The sequence below is a fragment of the Aspergillus heteromorphus genome (assembly GCF_003184545.1).
Source record: "Aspergillus heteromorphus CBS 117.55 chromosome Unknown BO70scaffold_14, whole genome shotgun sequence".
NCBI lineage: Eukaryota > Fungi > Ascomycota > Eurotiomycetes > Eurotiales > Aspergillaceae > Aspergillus > Aspergillus heteromorphus.
Genome location: NW_020290419.1, coordinates 583665 through 603168, shown reverse-complemented (window position 1 = coordinate 603168; position 19504 = coordinate 583665). Strand labels below are relative to the sequence as shown.

The 19504-nt window shown below is 56.0% G+C and overlaps 7 protein-coding genes across 7 annotated transcripts; 4 read left to right on the top strand and 3 right to left on the bottom strand.

Annotated features, from left to right (window-relative positions):
- Positions 1 to 424: 424 nt before the first annotated feature.
- BO70DRAFT_387697 (uncharacterized protein) lies at positions 425 to 5168 on the bottom strand (the record flags this gene model as incomplete). The annotated part of the gene is made up of 9 exons (XM_025545924.1): positions 425 to 1423; positions 1493 to 1788; positions 1843 to 2045; positions 2098 to 2223; positions 2276 to 3540; positions 3608 to 3847; positions 3923 to 4468; positions 4508 to 4688; positions 4719 to 5168. The coding sequence occupies 9 exons, from the start codon at positions 5166 to 5168 to the stop codon at positions 645 to 647; spliced, it is 4086 nt and encodes a 1361-aa protein (XP_025399008.1). The 3' UTR covers positions 425 to 644.
- A 1117-nt stretch (positions 5169 to 6285) lies between these two features.
- On the top strand, positions 6286 to 6764 carry BO70DRAFT_48318 (uncharacterized protein). The gene has a single exon (XM_025548482.1). The coding sequence runs from the start codon at positions 6435 to 6437 to the stop codon at positions 6675 to 6677; it is 243 nt and encodes an 80-aa protein (XP_025399007.1). The 5' UTR covers positions 6286 to 6434; the 3' UTR covers positions 6678 to 6764.
- Positions 6584 to 9633, top strand: kexB (kexin kexB). The gene is made up of 2 exons (XM_025543368.1): positions 6584 to 8614; positions 8668 to 9633. Exons 1-2 carry the CDS (start codon positions 6852 to 6854, stop codon positions 9434 to 9436), a joined length of 2532 nt encoding a protein of 843 aa, XP_025399006.1. The 5' UTR covers positions 6584 to 6851; the 3' UTR covers positions 9437 to 9633.
- Positions 9634 to 9924: 291 nt separating this feature from the next.
- On the top strand, positions 9925 to 11917 carry BO70DRAFT_380126 (sorting nexin-4). The gene is made up of 2 exons (XM_025545392.1): positions 9925 to 10348; positions 10489 to 11917. The coding sequence occupies exons 1-2, from the start codon at positions 10055 to 10057 to the stop codon at positions 11683 to 11685; spliced, it is 1491 nt and encodes a 496-aa protein (XP_025399005.1). The 5' UTR covers positions 9925 to 10054; the 3' UTR covers positions 11686 to 11917.
- Positions 11918 to 11978: 61 nt separating this feature from the next.
- BO70DRAFT_396994 (uncharacterized protein) lies at positions 11979 to 12677 on the bottom strand (the record flags this gene model as incomplete). Its single annotated transcript, XM_025546660.1, has 2 exons — positions 11979 to 12113; positions 12471 to 12677. 2 exons carry the CDS (start codon positions 12675 to 12677, stop codon positions 11979 to 11981), a joined length of 342 nt encoding a protein of 113 aa, XP_025399004.1.
- Positions 12678 to 13556: 879 nt separating this feature from the next.
- BO70DRAFT_337691 (putative ubiquinone biosynthesis monooxgenase (Coq6)) lies at positions 13557 to 15363 on the top strand. The gene is made up of 2 exons (XM_025541168.1): positions 13557 to 13758; positions 13814 to 15363. The coding sequence occupies exons 1-2, from the start codon at positions 13572 to 13574 to the stop codon at positions 15175 to 15177; spliced, it is 1551 nt and encodes a 516-aa protein (XP_025399003.1). The 5' UTR covers positions 13557 to 13571; the 3' UTR covers positions 15178 to 15363.
- Positions 15364 to 15906: 543 nt separating this feature from the next.
- Positions 15907 to 17624, bottom strand: BO70DRAFT_292631 (histidine--tRNA ligase; the record flags this gene model as incomplete). The annotated part of the gene is made up of 2 exons (XM_025539415.1): positions 15907 to 16188; positions 16332 to 17624. The coding sequence occupies 2 exons, from the start codon at positions 17622 to 17624 to the stop codon at positions 15907 to 15909; spliced, it is 1575 nt and encodes a 524-aa protein (XP_025399002.1).
- Positions 17625 to 19504: the final 1880 nt, after the last annotated feature.

Here is a 19504-nt window from a genome sequence, read left to right as displayed (position 1 = left end):
GGCGGAGATTAGCTAAGAATTATGCAGATACGCGCAAGTGAGAACCGCTACACTGATTGATAACAACTCCAAAAGGAAGGCGCGAGAACCGGACGAACCAGCCGCCGGCTCACAAATCATCCCAGCCGAGACCGGGTCACGTGAATCTGCTTACCAACCGCCCCTGGCCGAGACCGCCGCTTATCGCACGTGTCCCTATGCCGGTGCTGACTAACCTTATACGTCTGGCTGAGACCTTCTTTGGCATATAAGAGCAATACTTACCCCCGTACGGAGTACAAACTATAGCAAAAGCTACATCTCTTGATTACAAACATGTAGATCAATTTTTGTACGTACGAGACTAGATATCAACGCATTTAAGTCACATGAAAGCATCAACCCCCCCTCTTCACCATATACACAACCGCCGAAGAATCACCCTCTCCCCTTCACCACACATACAACTCATAGATCATTATCGTCGGCATCGTAGTCAATCGTCAATCGTCGCTCGTAAGGAAACATTCAAAAAAAAAAAAAAGAAAGAAAGAAAGAAATAAATAAATAAAGAAAGAAAGAAAGAAAGAAAGAAAAAAGAAAAAAGGGTGACAAGGGACAACGACACATGGGGAAAAAGAAATAAACACGAAAATTAGTTCCCCTCACTTCGACCGTCCAAACCACTTTCTCCGCTTTGGTGTTTCCTTCTCCGCATTCTCCTCGCCATCAGCATCCCCATCCATATCCTCCAGACTCACGGGTACCAGGGTCTCTGGCGGAAGGATCCCTCCCTCGGCGATCTCAAAGGTCCCCTGAACTTCCTCATCATCATCGTCATCATCATCAAGCGCATCCTCATCTTCATCATCTGTAAACCCATTCTCCGCCTCGGTATCCTCCACCGCAGCCCTGTCTTCCTTCTTTCTGCGCACGCCCAACCACTTTTTCCAGCCCTTCCGGACGGGCGAGGCAGGGGGGTCGAATTCAGCGCCGTCGCAACGAAGAGCCGGGACAAGCAGCTTGTACGGTGTGGTGATTCCCGCTGGGTCCTTGGGGTTGAGTTCTAGGTTGAGGGTAATGGAGAGTCCGCCTTCCAGGTTGATGAAGGCTCCTGCACCCTCATCGCCGCGTTTGGCCGACTTTTGGCTGAGGTTGGTGGGTCGGCGCATGAAGGGGCCCGGTTTGAACTCGGCTGGGGCAGGGAACTGCGTGTCACTTGTCGAGGGGGGTGGGAAGGGGCCGTCCAGGCTCATCCGTCGGTTGTCCGGGGGTGGACCGAGATTAAACTCCTTTGTCGGGGGAGGGCCGCGCATTGAGAGACGTCGGAGGAGACCTGCGCGCGGGGGCTTATCGTTGCGAGTTAAGGAGAGTGTTCGCTTGAGCTTTGCTGGGCGGTGCTCCTCCTCGGCTGCAAGTTGCGGTGTCTCTGGTGGGGTAGAGCCTGAGTTTGGTCAGATCATGGTATGATTTACATCAACTACGATGGAGCGTTAAGGGAATGTTGACTTACCAGGCTGATACTCACGGATCGAACACCAGTTCCGTCGAGGAAGCAACCGCTTGTTGTTGCGGGCCTTGTTGTTCACGTCGTGCGTGAAGATCGGGAGCATGTCCTCATCCGTGTTGGTGTCCATGTGGTGTACGCGGTTGCGCTTGTTGAGCGTGTCCGAGACCATGTCTGTCTCCGGCATGTCTGCAATGGCAGAGGAGATGATGTTCGGCATATACCGATAATCCTTGTCCTTGGGCACATTCAACTTGGGGTTCGAGTAGAACTGTCCAATGGCAGCGAGGTGCACATCGCCACTGTAGCAGGTGCTGTTAGATGTGTCTTTTTCAGTCGTGGTAATGATGCCTTACCTCAGGATGGTCACTCGGACGGATTTCTCCGCAGCAAGGTCCTGAAGATCTTCAATCAGATAAGTCCGTTCGGACTTGTGATGCTTGGCCGTCCAATGATCATCGAAGATCTCGATCTTGCCAGCCTTTTTGCCCATCAACCCACCAAAGAGCCCGGTTTTGCCGAGGGATTTACGGCTGTTGAGAATGTTCCTGACCATTGCCTGCGGGAAAGTTAGAACACACACTAGGTGTTGATTTACAGATGCAACATACCACTCTGGGATACGCAACAGGCAAGCCCAGAGACACTATCAAGTGCTTGGTTTCACCCTTGACAATCTCCCGATGACATCTGTCCCAGATCAGATCGCATGTTTGTTCGCAAAGGATCTCGTCAGTCTGGCTTTTGTTAGCGTTGAGGTTACATCACAGAGACGATCTTTGAATTCACCATTCGTTCCGTTCGACAATCCAGCCCAAGGAAAGCCACGCCGTCACCCATTGACATAAACAAGTGTCGACTTCTCTGGTTAATATAGGGTCCAGGCTGGGCTCCGAGAAGCCAGCTGGGTTCCTCTGCTTCAGTTTCCTCCGGAACACTGTGATGCTGGAACAGCAGGTAATATTTGAACGCAATACTGCCGAGACCGGAAATCACAGGCGAGTTCATGAAATCTTCTGGGTAGGAGCCGAATCCTTCAATGATCTCATGATCGTTCCACATGTTTACCATGGGGATCTGTGAGTTGGCAAGAGAGAAGAGTCCTTGAGAGAACCACGTGGAGTAATTCTCCAGGTAGAAATCTTCCAGCTCTGCCTTGAATTCAGGGGTCAAAGGCGACTCGTATTTTTCGCTCAGATTCTTCATATTCACCCACTCCTGGAAGTGAGTCGTTTCCGCTATAACCTTGTCGTTGAATATCTGATCACCACCACCGATCATGACATGGAACGGGCGAGTCTGGTGCTCATTTAGTATATCTCGCCACAGAGGGTCAGGCCCGCTGAGTTTGTTGGAATCTGCAGCTGGACTGAAGCCGTTGCCGGTATGGAACATGATGTTCATCGACTGCCCCCTCGCTGGCACCCAGAAACCCAAAGCCGGTCCCTGGTTCAGACGGTAGGCGACCCGCTGTTGAGTAGGCCCCAGCTCGATCTCGATATTGAATTTCCAGAACGTGACATTTCGTCCCGGGTCGGCATACAGACGAGCTCCGGCGATCTCGGTATAGCTCCCGGCTGTCTCTCCGTCCATGGAGTGCACTCTATTAGCTGGCACGGGCTGCTTGACGCCCTCGCTGCTGTAGTCCACAATGCTTGGCGACAACTCGTAAATGCCATCGTCGTTCTCGATGAGCGAAAGATCCACCTCCTCCATGAGGTGTTCCACGGGTTTGACATAGAGAGGACGTCCGTCCCGACCCAACTTCATCAGCCCTGCCGTCGGATCAATATACTCGGGCGCGAGTTCAGCATCCTCGCCATTAACCTGAACGGGAGGAGGGGGGAGGAGGTCCATCGGTTGGGCGAACAGCTTCAGATTCGGCCGTGGTTCATAGCAGGAGCGCGAGTCTTGGGTCACAATCAGGATACTTCCTCGCCAAGTTTCCTTGTTGAACGGTCCATTGGGCCCATCGATTCGAACCCGCTTCAATCCTGCATATCGGAGCAACGGTCCACTTTGCAAAAAGAGAGATGGCTGGAAGCGCTTGTGGGCTGTGCACACCAAAGCATGTCAGCAACCGGATTGTTTTGATTAACAACTTATAACTAATATTCTTACCTGTTTGACCTTGGGTGGGTGGCTTCTGAGCGAACTCATTTGGCAAAGCCCGGCTGCGCCGGCGATTAGTGCTTGCCCCAGTATCCCACCAAGCTTTGCTTCGATCCGCATCAAACCGTTGGAAATCAAAATCGGAGGCGCCAAGTCTTGCCACTGATGCGGTTTTCCATTCCGATAGGGGAGGGGGCGTAGGGGGTGGCACATTGAAAGAGACTTTGGGCTTTGCCGGCGCATTTGATTCTGGGGCGCCAGTCAGGAGTGCCAAAGCAGCATTTTCACTCGCCTCTCGATTCAAGCTGGTGGTCATGGGTGTACTGAAATTTGGTACTGTGCCAGCGGAATTCTTGATAATCCCTTGTGGGGAACCCTTTCCTGGGACGGGGAGGTCTCTTTCTGGGGCAGGCTGTGGGGGTGACCTCGTGTGATGGGCCGACAAGTCAGGATATGGTGCTAGTCCGGGAGCAGGCTTTCTGTTTGGGAAAGTCATCATAGGCTGTTCTGGGAGGGCTGGGTCCTGGAAGCCAGCAGTCTGAGGCCGTGATACCCGAGGCTTGCTCTGGTTCATCGCCCGTGGGCCCATGGGATGTCCCTGGGCTTGAGGGATTGGACGCCTAGAATCGTTGCCGTTCTTGGTCATCGTCTCGTCCGATTGTGCTTCATCGGTATACTGAGGAGGGTCTTCCAAGGGACGCGGGATAGAGTACGGTAGAGAAGGCGCTCTGCTGCGGGTGGGTCTGGTCCTCTCAGATGGGCCCTGTCCTGGGGGGGTATATTTTGCCTCAGCTTCGGAAGCGAAACGCCGGTGGACTGGTCGTTTGGCACCTTTGGCAGGCCGGCCTGGTACTCCTGTCCGTCCGGGTGCTGTTCTTTGGGATGCCTCTGGCATTGGCTTCCTCTGACCTGCAAGCTCCTCAGTTTCAGGAGACTGGCCCGATGCCGCAGCCTCAGCTTTCCGTTGCATCCGTTCTTTCAGTTTCATCTCAGCTTCTAGAGCGCGCGCTCTTTTCTCTTCCTTGCTAATACCGGTAAAAGTGACCTCGAGCTTCTGGAGGGGCGACCGGTCCGAAGCCCAATCGTGTCGCTGTTCCGCCGTAGCTGCTGAAGAGCGTACAGTACTTGACCTGCTCATTGGCGATGGCTGGCCGTTCGATGACGGTGATGCTCTGAGATCGTTTCCCTGCTTCGCAACGCTTGGTGCTGATAATCTCGCATTGCCATCCACCCATGCTGACGGGTCCGACACGGGTGGCTGGTCTTTGTAGTCCATCTCCTCTTCCGGGTCCACGTTTCTTCGGTAGCTTTTGCTTCTAGTGGGATTCGAACGCGACTTCTGGCGCCCATGAGCTCTGCCTGAATTCGCTGCGTAGGGCGCTGATGGTGCTCTCGAGACGGTTGGATTGCTGGCATAAAACTCGTTGTCTTCGTAGTAATCTGGCGCAGGCTTGACGACATGGGACGTCTGCCTTCTGTGCGACGGAGCCGAGTGGGAGCCATTGGTGGGCGTCTGTTGCGGGTACATCAGGTCACCATTGGCAGGTGCTCGGAAGCTTTCTGTGGCCATGATTTTGGGGTGACACCGGGTATCTCTGTTGAAGGAGGCTCTGCACGACAATTGGAAGGGTGTCAATCGCCGTTCGCATTCGACGGCTCCCGAGCGAGACAGTTACTCCAAAAAGGTTGGGATGGGTCCCAATGGATAGTCGCGTGAGGTTGATCTGATCTTTAAAAGAATTGGTCGGTCGACTAGAGTGACATGGCTGACAGCAATGACAGCAGGCGTGGGTGTTTGTGGTGACGTCTAGGCGCCCGTGCTTGATCTCCACGTTCGGGGTATACAAACCGGATAGTATGGAGTATACTAGTCAACAACAACAACAGCAGTCGATGGATAGGCACCAAACCAACGGGGCGGGAAGAAAAACGAAGAACGATCGAAAGAATACACGAGAGAGGGGGGGAGGGAGGAGAGGAAAGGAAAAACCGGAGCAGGGGCAGGCGCAATGCCCAAGGCGTCGAGATTATAATGGGATGATGAATCAATCGCATTGATCGCCCCGAAATCTCCAGCATAAACCGGTGGCTGGCAGCCCAGCCCTCTTTTCTGCGCGGCCTCAGGCGGGGCCGCGCCAGCCCACGAGCCATGGGGTGCCAGGCCAGGCACTGGCCCGGCTGGATATTAAAATTAATTTGGTCATTTTTGGGCAGGCGTTCTTATTTTATCTGCATTTTTATTGTCCATTTTCATCTATTTTTCCCCGTGCCCTTTTCATTCTTTCCTGCTGATGATCTGCCATTATCCCTCCTCCCCAAATCAACTCCGGACAATCGTGGACACCTGCGTTTCCGGGCTCAACGGCCAGCCGCCCAAGCAGGCAGCAAAGCCAGCCAGAGAACCGTCCTGTCAGGATCAGGTCATCTCATCTGTTCTGTCCTACCGTCCGTCCTTGGTCCGATCAACGGGGACGGTCCAGGACGGAATCTCTCTGGACAGTTACGGAGTACTTCGTCCAAGCATGCAGACCTACTAGTTAGCCATGGGGCTGGCTTGGCAAGAAACACCTTACTGGGACCACCATAGAGCAAGCAGTACATAGGTAGCTATGGCGGCACATTATAACCACCTACTCTGTACTATGTACACAGCAGTCAGCCAAAGGATTGGGTTGTGGGGGACCAATGCGGGTAGCAGTCGATTCCCACCAGCTTTGGCCTGTGCCACGACTCCTACAGACTGACGGCCCTGGATATATCGGGCAGGCGGTGAGTGCGGTGAGGGTATCAACAGTTTCTCCGGGAGGCGGGCTAAAGGGGGCTGCCAAGCGGCACCATGCCGGATCCGGCTAGGGTGGCTACTCTTCAGCGCCTCAGGACGCAGCGCTGCTCAACCGGCGGCCGTCCGATGGAGTGCGAGCGTTGGTTCGTTGCCGACCGAAGTAGTAGTACGTCGTTGTCGTTGTCTCCAGCAATCCTGGCCGCGTACTCCGTAGGACGGTACCTATTCTGCCTCTTCCCTATTCCTTGCCTCAATTGTTGGCTTGGACTATCTGTCCTTCCGATCCTCTTTCACTGAGTCCCTGACTTTGTCGCCTACTCTTCCCATTGCTTTGCCTCGTTCCACTCGACCCGGTTCGCCCCTTCTGCCATCCTCGGTCCCCGTCATTGCCGTGTGCATGGCAATCGTCCTATTTGGCCTGATCTCACTGTACTGAAAGAGCCACTTCGCCTGGCTCGCTGCGCTGCGACCATGCGTCTCCCCGGTGGTGTCGCAGTGGCCCTGAGCTTCTGCGCCGCGGCCTCCGCTTCGCTCCATCCTGCTCGCTCCTACGAGACCCGTGATTACTTCGCTCTTCACCTCGACGAGTCCGCCTCCCCGTCGGATGTCGCTCAACGGCTGGGTGCCCGCCACGAAGGCCCCGTCGGACAGCTCCCCCAACACCACACCTTCTCCATTCCGCGAGACAACGGCGAAGATGTCGATGCGCTTCTGGATCAATTACGCGACCGGCGGAGATTACGGCGCCGCTCCGGAGATCCCTCCGTTTCGCTTCCCTCGCTAGTCGGGAGGGATGAGGGTCTGGACGGCATCCTCTGGTCTCAGAAACTGGCCCCCCAGAGGAAGCTGCACAAGAGGATCCCCCCGCCGTCCAATCTGGCGAGATCCCCCGCCGATGCGAAGGAAGACTCCCAGGCGGTCCAGGCGCAGAAGCAGGTCGCTTTGGAACTGGCCATCACAGACCCGATCTTCAGTGGACAGTGGCATCTGTACAACACCGTCCAGCTGGGCCACGACCTTAACGTGACCGGAATCTGGCTGGAAGGGATCACAGGGAAGGGTGTCACGACGGCCGTCGTCGATGACGGATTGGACATGCACAGCAATGATCTCAAGCCCAACTATTTCGCTGAGGGCTCCTGGGATTATAACGACCAGTCGCCGGAGCCCAGACCGCGCCTCAGCGACGACCGGCACGGTACCAGATGCTCGGGTGAAATCGCCGCGGCGAAGAACGACGTGTGCGGCGTGGGTGTTGCCTACGACAGTCGAATCGCGGGAATCCGGATTCTCTCCGCCCCCATTGATGACACGGACGAGGCCGCCGCGATTAACTATGCATACCAGCAGAACGATATCTACTCGTGCTCCTGGGGCCCCTACGATGACGGCGCCACGATGGAAGCACCCGGGACACTGATCAAGAGGGCCATCGTCAACGGCGTGCAGAACGGCCGGGGCGGAAGAGGCTCTATCTTCGTGTTTGCGGCTGGAAACGGTGCCGGCCACGATGACAACTGCAATTTCGACGGCTACACGAATAGCATCTACAGTATCACCGTGGGCGCGATCGATCGGGAGGGCAACCACCCTAGCTACTCCGAATCCTGCTCGGCCCAGTTAGTGGTCGCCTACAGCAGCGGCTCGAACGATGCCATCCACACGACTGATGTTGGCACGGACAAGTGCTCGTCGACCCATGGCGGTACCTCGGCTGCGGGTCCGTTGGCCGCCGGTACCATTGCCCTCGCTCTCAGTGTGCGGCCGGAGCTGACCTGGCGCGATGCTCAATACCTGATGATCGAGGCGGCGATTCCGGTCCACGAAGACGATGGAAGCTGGCAAGCCACCAAGAACGGAAGGAAATTTAGCCATGACTGGGGCTTCGGCAAGGTGGATACCTACACTCTGGTGCAGAGGGCCAAGACCTGGGACCTGGTGAAGCCCCAAGCCTGGTTCAACTCCCCGTGGCTGCGGGTGCATCATGACATTCCGCAGGGCGACCAAGGTCTTGCCAGCACGTACGAGGTGACTCAGGATATGATGAAGGAGGCCAACCTCGAACGACTCGAGCATGTGACGGTGACTATGAACGTCAACCACACGCGCCGTGGTGACCTCAGTGTGGAACTGCGTAGCCCCGAAGGTCTCGTCAGTCATCTGAGCACGGCTAGACGGCCGGATAACGAAAATGCCGGCTACGAGGATTGGACCTTTATGAGCGTTGCCCATTGGTAAGTAGTACCCTCTCTTGCTCGCCATCGACTGGGCTAACCGTTGTGCGCAGGGGCGAGTCTGGCGTCGGGAAATGGACCGTGATCGTCAAGGACACCAACGTCAACGAGCACAGCGGGCAGTTCGTGGATTGGCGTCTCAACCTTTGGGGAGAGGCGCAGGACGGGTCCATCCAGCCCCTTCACCCCATGCCCACCGAACATGACGATGATCACCCTTACGAGGATGCGCCCGTGGCCACTACGAGCATTAGCCCTCCTCCCCCAAAGACGGAGCCGCTCGCCACTCCCACTGATGGTGTTGATCGCCCGGTGAACGTCAAGCCCACGGCATCTGCGCAGCCGACGGGCACGGTTGATGCCCCCATTGATGACGAAAACAAGGAGAATCCCGCTACCGAGACCAGCTCCACGGCGACGCCTTCCGCTACCGCCGCATCGGGCAGTTTCTTGTCATTCTTCCCAACCTTTGGTGCGTCGAAGCGCACGCAAGCCTGGATCTATGCCGCGATCGGGTCTATCATCGTGTTCTGCATCGGGCTCGGAGTCTACTTCCACGTCCAGCGGCGGAAGCGCATTCGCGACGACAACCGCGATGACTACGACTTCGAGATGATCGAGGATGATGATGAGCTGCAGGCGATGAACGGACGGTCGAATCGCGGTCGCCGTCGGGGCGGCGAGCTTTATAATGCTTTTGCGGGCGAGAGCGACGAGGAGGAGCCTTTGTTCAGCGACGATGACGATGAGCCGTACCGGGATCGTGGGATAAGCACGGAACGTGAGCGGGACGGTCCGAATGGCGAGCAGACCGGGAGGTGAAGGGGAATAACTGGACTGAGATAGAATATCCTTCCTTTTTTGCTTCTTGTTGCACGTCGGTTCGGAATGGTGCTGCTTGCTTCATAATGTTATTTGCCGATTGGGTGGCCTGACCTGGCTTTGAATTATCATGTGTTCATGCATGAGGAAAGCGTGTATATACGAGACATTTGTGAGTGTATCAGCGCATATGCATTTGCAAATTTAGAATCAAGTGATGATCTAAATGCTAGAATGATTTTTTTATTCTGTTATATACAGTTCTACTGTTACCCTGTTTTGTTCAAGCCACTATAAGATCGCTGGCTCTATCTATCTATCCATACTAGTCGGCCCCTTCTGCTACGGGCAGGGAAGTCGGTCTTGGCGATGACGCTGCACCCGCGCTTCCCCTTCGGCTCTCCTCCACTCTCCGCAACTCCCCTCTGAGGCTCTGACCGCCCGCCCTACACCTCATCATCTCCTCACTCCTCACTTCCCCCCACCCTCCATCACCCCCCCCCCTCCTTCCGTGCTGCTCGCCTGCTCAGCTCCGTATTGTCCAGCTTCTGCTCGCCGTATCTGAACCGTTTCCGCGCTGGCCCAGCGTCCTGCCGGCTCTAGGCGCCAACCCCTCCAATGGATCAGCACGACGACTTCGACAGCGTCTCATGGAGACATGACCCGGACAGCGATCTCTCGCGCCCTACAACTTCCGGAACCGATGCCGAAGAACCCATTCCTTACAACCACGATGTCAATGGCAAGCGCAGGATGAGCTCCGCCCAAGAACCCCCCCAGGCCGGCCCGCTGGCCGATGCCGTCGACCTGGCCGGGATCGGCGACGGGGTGCTGGAGTGTCAGGTCGATTCCCCGTTGAAGGAGAATGACGGCACAAAAGACGCATACATCTCGTACTTGGTCACTACGAATGTGAGTTTTTTTTTCATCCTAAGGGGAAGGGGGGGGGTCCAGGGAGGAAAGGTGGATGGGGCTGGCCTTCGCCCGGCTGCCTAGCGTGCCTTCCATAGTAATCGTCTGCCATCCATATACTGACCGCATTACCATCGCAGACCGACTTCAAGTCCTTCCAGAAACCAGAGTTTACTGTGCGACGAAGATTCACTGATTTCTATTTCCTATACAAGACGCTCTACCGGGAATATCCCGCTTGCGCGGTCCCGCCACTGCCCGATAAGCATAAGATGGAGTATGTGCGAGGCGATCGATTTGGACCCGAATTCACCACCCGGCGCGCATGGTCACTACACCGGTTTCTGAAACGCTTGTCCCTGCACCCGGTGCTCCGCCGGGCTCCATTGCTGGCGATCTTCCTGGAGTCCCCCGACTGGAATGCGCATATGCGGTTGCGGTCGAACCGCAACTCGAACAGCACGTCGGATGGCAGTGGCGTCCCTGGGATCTTTGACAACTTCACGGACACCTTTGTCAATGCGTTCACCAAAGTGCACAAGCCGGACCGGCGGTTCATCGAGGTGCGGGAGAAGGCAGACAAGCTGGACGAGGACCTCAACCACGTCGAGAAGATTGTGGCCCGGGTAGCTCGGCGAGAGTCTGATCTGGAAGCAGACTACAACGACCTCGCGACACAGTTCCGCAAACTGGTGCCCCTGGAGCCCGAGGTGGAGGTGCCTCTCCAGGTCTTTGCCGCCTCGGTGGAGGAGACCGGACGGGGACTCAAGACGATCAAGGACCACACCGACCAGAACTACCTGGGTTCGCTCCGAGATATGGAAGCGTACATCTTATCGGTCAAGTCGCTCTTGAAGACGCGGGAGCAGAAACAGCTCGACTTCGAAGCGCTGGTCGACTACCGGAACAAGGCGGTGGCCGAGCGGGACTCTCTCGCATCCAACCCAGCATCATACTATGCGTCCAACCCGCTGACGTCGTCCCCGGCCTCGTTCATCCGGTCCAAGATGGAAGACATGCGCGGAGTGGACCACGAGCAGTCGCGACGCGAGCGGGTTCGCAAGCTGGAACTTCGGATCGACGAGCTCACGCGCGAGGTCGAGTCCGCCAAGACGACGTCGGAGATGTTCGATGAAGAGGTCGTGCGCGAGGTGGCCGACTTCGAGCGCATCAAGGCCGTCGAGTTCCGGGATACGATGGGCGCGCTGGCGGAGAAACACATCGACTTCTACCAGGGGGTGCTGAACACGTGGGAGAGGTTCGTCGCCGAGATGGAGGGCGACCTGGAAGACGACCTCGACGAGTCGGGTCTCCCCAAGGAAGTCGAAAGCCGGTAGTCGGTTCGTTCGCACCCGACGGGGATGGATTAATCTACTCTTGTCTCTTGTCTACGTGATGTCGCACTAGCCTTGATTTCTTTCTTCTCATGAGAAGTTCTCTTTTCCCGGGTAGGAGACTGTTGATTCCATGAATATTACGACGCTGTATCCCATTCTCGTACCATAATGCTCGGTAGATCGCACTCATCGCATAACACAGTAGGTAGCCCTAACCTTGCTTCCTCCGTCTATCACCACCATTATTGGAACCATTACCACCACTACTCAGTAAATCACCTAGTCCAATGGCATCACCCCCCAACCAACCGATCCCTCACCCTCTGACTCTCCGCCCACTCCAAGTCCAGGGGACTCGGATCCCGCTGCCCCCGAGGATCCACAACCGCCGGATCCAACGCGCGCGTCGAACTCCGCCGCACCAGATTCTACTTTCCCGTAGTGATCACATCAGCCTTCGTTCGACCTTACTTGTTTTCTTTCCTTTTTTTTTTTTTTTCTTTCCTTTTTTTTCCCTTCTCCTGAACAACGAACGCCCTGGGATGTAATCCCAGGTGATAAGAAATGGTAGGATAGAATAGGGGGTGTATAGCAGAGGGTAGGGTAGAGTGGAATAGAAATATCAAGGTAGAGTTGAGTTGAGTTGATAGAGTAGAGTAGAGTAGAATATAGCGGTATGTGCAGGAGCATATAGAAATAGAAATAGAAAGGAAGTAGAAATAGATAGGATGGGATAGAATGGAAGTGAATGAATGAATGAATGAATGGATACGATGCATACATACCTCCCGAAACACCTGATTCAGCGTCTTCGGCTGGTTTTTGCCCTCCCCGCCCCCGCCGATCAAATGCAGGTAGGTTTCGTGGTCGTAGTCGATTTGGTGCGAGGAGGGGTGGGCGAAGTTGGCGCTGAGGTGGGGTTTTTGCTGAGATGGAGATGGGGAGGGTTTGGTTGTGGTGGTGGTGGTGGGTTTTTGTTTGGAGGTGGACATTTTGGTGTAGGTTGGTGTTTGGTGTGGTTTTGGTGGAAGGTGGAGGGTGGAGGGTGATGGGGGGTTTTGTTTAGTTGGTTAGGGTTGAATCAGATTGGATTGGATCTGGGGGTGGCGGTTGCAAGAGGAGGAGGCGATGGATGGATGGATGGGTGGAATGTGGTGAGTGGATGGATAAATGGTGTGGGTGTGTATGAGAGAGAAAGAAGGTAAAGTAAATACCTCAATAAGTATGCAGATAAAGTCAAGTACCTCTCTCACTCAATAAGTAATATCCATCTAAGACAGACTGAGATTAGCATTGTGGCGGAGTGAATGCATTTGATCCATGCACAAGGGGGGCAGTGTGAAGAAGATGAATGCTGATGGCTGCAGCTGGTATGTTTCATGTTTCATATGGGCGTAGAGGACTATAGATAGTTCCTTATTTGGATCAGGGGCGTTGTTTGTGTTTCTTTCTTACTACCTATGGGCTTGGTCTTTGGTTCTTGGGGGGCTGATGGGTGCATGCATGTAATATGGCTTAGTATGGTGTCTTTAGGTCTGGTGATGGTGATGCAGGTTATAGACTAGGAAATGTGGATGAGATAATGGACCCTGGGAGGAAGAGAGGCTAAAGGAATAGACTAAGAGGAGTTTATTGTAATGGGGGCATTACTCATAAGCAGGGTGAAGTCTGACACAGCCGGGCAGCAGAAGAAGAAGAAGAAGATGATGATGATGATACGAGTGGTACGGGCATTACAGCGATACGGGACAGCCGGTGTTTGCTCTGTTTGCTCTGTTTGCTCTGTTTGCTCTGTTCAGCCGAACGGCCTCATTTCCACCATCCGATGGACTGATGCTGTTGTTGCTGTTGTTGCTGCTTTCTCTCCTCACCCGCCCTCGCCCATCATGCGTCCTCTTTCGCGGACGGCCCTCCGGCCCTACGTCTGCCCCTCCTGTCAATTGGGACGTCTCCCTGTCCGCAGGAGATTTGCCTCCCACTCCCCCTCGTCCTCGAACAGCTCCCCTCCCGAGATCTACGATGTAGTCTGCGTCGGAGGCGGTCCTGCCGGTCTAGGACTGTTGGCAGCTCTCCGTGTGTCTATCCCGACCCTCAATTAGGTCAATTGCTCGCTGCTAACATGCCACAGGGGCCTCCCCCGCTACCTCCAAGCTCAAGGTCGCCCTGGTCGAGACCCAAGACCTCGCCAAAGCCCGCTCGTGGTCCCTCGATTCGCAGCAATTCTCCAACCGGGTCAGCAGCCTCACCCCGTCGTCCGTCTCGTTCCTGAAGAAAATCGGCGCCTGGGATTACCTCGACACTGCGCGCGCACAACCCTACCAGGAGATGCAGGTCTGGGATGGCGAGACCGGCTCGCGCATATCCTTCGACTGGTCCATGGAGACCTCCCCGTTCGAGGACCTCCGCCCCGTCGCGACCATGACCGAGAACACCAACCTCGTGCGCGCCCTCCTGTCGCGCATCGCCGCCTCCGGAGACGACAACCTCTCCATCTTCTCCAACACCACCGTCTCCTCCATCACCAACGGCACCGAAAGCCCCAACGGACCCGACCTGTCCGCCTGGCCCGTCCTCTCCATCTCCCCCACCGCCGCCGCCGCCGCCTCCTCCCAACCGCCCACCCGTATCGCCGCGCGCCTCCTCGTCGGCGCCGACGGCATCAACAGCCCTGTCCGCCGCTTCGCCGACATCTCCACCGATGGCTGGGACTACAACCGCCACGGCATCGTCGCGACCCTCTCCCTCGCCGACCTGGACCCCGTCCCGTTCCCCCTCGGCACAAGAACCGCCTACCAGCGCTTCCTCCCCTCTCTCGGCGGTCCCATCGCCCTGCTCCCTCTCCCGAACAATCACGCTACCCTCGTGTGGTCCACCACCGTCGAGAATGCCGCCTACCTCAAATCCCTCTCCCCGAAGGCTTTCCTCGCCATGGTCAACGCCGCCTTCCGCCTCTCCATGACCGACCTCCAATACATGCTGCGCATGGACCGACCCGCCACCGTCTCCGACGCCGAGGACCCCCATGAGAACGAACTCGCCTGGCGTCTCGAACACACCCCGCAACCCCCCCACCTCCCACCAACTGTCACCGGCGTCCAGGAAGGCAGCGTGGCCTCCTTCCCGCTCCGCTTCCGCCACGCCACCTCCTACGTCTCCCCCCGCGTGGCCCTCGTCGGCGACGCAGCCCACGTCATCCACCCGCTCGCCGGCCAGGGTCTGAACCTCGGAATGGGCGACGTCGCCTCCCTCGCCGAGACCATCTCCTACGCCGTCAACCACGGCATGGATGTCGGCGATCTGCTCACCCTCGAGCGCTACGCCGGGGACCGCTACGCCACGAACGCCAAGATCGGTGGCGCCTGCGATGTCCTTCACAAGCTGTACAACGTCCCTGGAAACGGACCCGTCGCGTGGGCCCGCAGTCTGGGTCTGGAGGTCATCGACCGCGTTCCGTTCGTTAAGGGGCTGCTGATGAAGAATGCCGAGGGTTAGTCAGTATCGTTACTTTACTAATACTGCTGCTACTGTAACGCCAGTATACTACAGTCCACCATATTATGCCTCCTCTCTCATAACACCGTCTATGTGATGGATGTGGTGTATGCTGTACACGAAACAGGGTTAATTCAATATGTATATTATTTTCTCATAAATGAAGTGCATGCCTGCACGGTGTGGATAAATCCAACCAGCCAGCCAGTCTATCAAAATAAAGTAGAGCTTTGGTGCTCGTTCTGTCATAGACAGGCATCATTACCTAGTACTACTCTACTACTAGGATACAGGTACCTACGGGGATAGATGGTATACATCTGTGCACCACCCAAGCACCAGCAGCCCCTTAGGCAGTAAAGGATACGTTTATGATATGACGGAGTAAGAATATTTAAAAATGCTTTGCTTCGCTTCAATTCGACTGCAATCTAAACTGGGTATTGTGACATTTCATCCACCTTCTTCATGATTCAGCCCTTATCCCCTCTCATCCCAATCCCCATCCCCATTCCCAGGTCTCACACACGCACACACACTCTCTCTCTCTTTCTCTCTCTCTCTCTCTCTCTGTGTGTGTGTGTGTGTGTGTGTTTTCTTTTCACGCACGTATCCCATCGTACGTATACCTTTTATTTTCTTTCCTTCCCCTTCAATTCCTTTTCCGGAAGGGATGACAAAAAACGTGAACCATCTACGTATATACCTAGACACGTATCTAAATTAAGATTAAGCATCAACCTTCAACCCCCCCAACTGCTGCGCAACCGACTCCGCCACGCCCTCGCGCTTCCGGGCCACCCGGGCCTTGACCTCGTCGGACAGAGTGGCCAGGTCAACCAGCACGCCCTCCTTCTCGGGGTGGCCGTCTTCCAGACCCATCTCCTTGACCCGGACCTTGCCGGCCGCGAGCTCGTCCTCGCCCAGGATGATGGCGAAGGGCACGCCGGCTTGTTCGGCCGCCTTGAATTGTTGGGGGAGTTTGGGCTTGACTTTGTAGGAGAATTCGGCCTAGGGATGACGTTAGCGTATGCTTTTCTTCTTTCTTTCTTTCTTTCTTTTTTTTTAAAGAAATTTTTCATGTTGTTGTTGTTCAACTTTGGTTTTGGTTTTGGAGGGGGAAGTGGAGGGAAGGAGAGGGGAAAAGGACATACCTTGACGCCCGAGTTCCACAGACTCTGGCACACGCTCATCCGCTCCTTCAGCATACCCGTGAAGCCCTTGCCACCGAAAGCCATGACGTAGGCGTCGACCTCGCTGCTGCGCAGCGCCTCAGCGCTCTTCTCCCGCTCGATGCGAGCCTTGGTGATGGAGAAGATCCGGTCCACGCCGAACGACACACCCACGCAGGGAATCTGCGCCTTGGGCAGGAACATGCCGACCAGGTTGTCGTAGCGACCTCCGGCAGCGACACTGCCCACGCCGAGGGTGGGGTCGTTGGAACGGTCGTCGTCCTCCAGGTTGGCGTCCTTGGACTTGCTCTTCTTACCGGTCTTCTGCACGGTCTGGGCCTCGGGGGCGGACGACGCCACCGCGGGGGCAGAGCCCTCGGTGACCACCTCGTAGATCACACCGGTGTAGTAGTCGAGACCACGGGCGAGACTCATGTCGAACGAGATCCGGTCCAGCACGCCAAACGCCTCCAGGTAGTCCATGAGCAGACCCATCTCTTCCAGACCGGCCTTGGCGGACGCGTTGGCGACCAGAGCCTCGTCCTTCAGCAGGTTGTCGAGCAGATCGCGCCCGCCCTTCTGGTTGACGTACTTCTCGATGTTATCGGCGACCGCGCCATCCAGACCCTTCTCCTCGACCATCTCCTTGCGCACGTCCGCCCACGGCATCTTATCCAGCTTGTCGACGGCGCTGGAGATGGGCCGGATCTTGTCCGCCGGCACGCCGCACACCTCGAACAGCCCGTCCAGGATCTTGCGGTGGTTGATCTTGATGTTGTATCTGCCGGTCCAGCCCAATTCCTCGAAGACCTCGACGACGATGCGCATGATCTCGGCGTCGGGCACCATCGGGTCGAAGGTGCCGGCGATGTCGAAGTCGCACTGGTAGAACTCGCGCATGCGGCCCTTGCTGACGGCCGGCTGGTCGCGCCGGTACACCTTGGCGATGTGGTAGCGCTTCATGCTGCGGACGTCCGGGTTCATGGCGAGCCAGCGGGCGAACGGCACGGTGAGGTCGTAGCGCAGCGAGCAGATCTCGCCGCCCTGGTCCTGCAGGTCGTAGATGAGCTTGGAGTCCTCGCCGTACTTGCCGGCGAGGATCTCGCGCAGCTCGAACACGGGGGTGTCCAGGGCGGTGCCGCCGTGGCGCTTGAAGACATTGGCGATGGTGGTGAAGATGCGGTCGCGGAGGAGAGCGTCGGACCCGGACCAGTCCTTGGTGCCCTTGGGGGTCTTGAGGTTGAAAGAGACCTTGGGTTCCTTGTCTTTAGGCATGGTGCAGAGCGGGCGGCGGGGGATGTGAGGGGTAGGAGGGGAGGAGGAGGATGGAAAAGTCGACGAGGCGAAAGAGGGACGGAGAGAGTGGTAGTGGCGGTGGTGGTGGGGGATGGTGGGGGCTTCGATCGCCTGCCGGACGTTTGGGCGGATGCGGATGCGGATGGGTTGGCTGATGGAGAAGTTGCTGCTGGCCGGGCTCTCGCCAATTGCTGCTCGTCGGGCAGAGCGTAGAAGGCCGGGGCGGATTGAGGGGTTCATTCAAGATGAAGAAGTTCGGTCTTCTTTCCTTCAGACTCACGGGTTGGATTGATTGTCCTGTCTGTCATTGGGCGTCGTTCTTTCCGCCGACCTCGCCCGGCCGGCCCCTTGCGGACAGTTTCTCCGCCCCGGTCTCAATGCGGTCTTAGGGCTGGACTTCAGGGCAAGTCACATGGGCCTGCTGCCATCGAGTCCGCTGCAACTGCACGCACTGGTTGAAATCGAGGGGCTGGGCTCATCCTCTCTCTCTTGAATGGTGTGAATGTCCGGTGTTGTCTTCAACATGGCTTCGTTTTCCACAGTATAGAAGACCTCAGGGAGGCTGGGATATCTGACTGATGCTTGATGTGAAAGCTCCGCTTTGTTCATATGTATACTGACTCGGTTGCTACCTAGTACTAGGAGGCCTTAAAAAGTTACGGCTGCGGCACCATCTTATCCCATACGCTGTCACTCTTAGAAGAACGACCAGTAAGTATGCTGCTACATCGCCCTAACCAGGGAGTATATAAGGACAAGAAAACATAATAATCACCGTCATGGCGAGTGATCCGCCCTATTTTAGAGTGATGGTCAGGTACTCCGTACCCTGTACTCCGTCCTGGTGATGATCTAGGGAATCCTGCTCCTAAACTCCAACAATAGACGTTTTTGTACGACAACTCAAGTCCGGCCAGCATCCTGGACAGTGGACAGTTCCTATTCCACGATCTTCTCCTGTGTAGATTCGAGCACATGTCAACCCACATGGGCACGCCCCTCATCGAACGATTGGTGGCAGTTGGTGGCTCGACGTGAGGGGCGGCGGCGGCACATGGTGTGATGTTACACAGAACACACCTTACGGCGCACTGTAATTTAATACCTTAGTACTTATTAGGTGTACTTGATGCTGCTTCTGCCCGGTTGAGCTAGACCCAGAGCGAAGATTCCATTAGACGCCCGCTGTGTCTAGTGTTGTCTCGAGTTGGTTACCGTCCAATGGCGTTATCGCCTGGAGTCATGGGGCATTCGAGAAACGGCCGCTGATTTGTCGAGGCCAGCACGTCGCGCACGCCACAGTTTGTGGTACCCAGATCCATGGTGCTTATCACTTGCACTTGACTTGTAATACTATGAGGTTACCTGGCTTTATCAGCCGCCGCCGCCTTGTGCCAGGTGGTTGTGCTGACAGCGGATGCAAGGAAGAGCTGTACCACCTGCCATTCCACCCCGAAAGTCAGTCAGCCAGCCTGCTTTTTTTTCCCAGGACTTATCTATAGCTAAGGTAAGGTAGTGAATACTACTCTACAGTACTCTGTATTAGCCGGCAGCTTATGCCTTCCGGTAATAAGTATGCACGCTTCCCGGCGAGGGGTAATCAAAGTTTACTGTGCGGAACCGGAAACAGACACGAGCAGCCTGGAATGGAAACCAACCGTTCAACGGGGTTTGCGAAGGGACAAGTCCCAACAATTAATACGGGCCTCCAGGCGGCGGTACGGCGCTAGTATCTCGAATGCTGGGGGCATGGGGTAGGCGGGGCGCTCCAAATTATGCGATTGGTCACTGAGCACCCTTCTGATCCTGGTGTTACCACGTGGTTCTGGTGTAGCGTGATACATTACCGCTCTGACAAG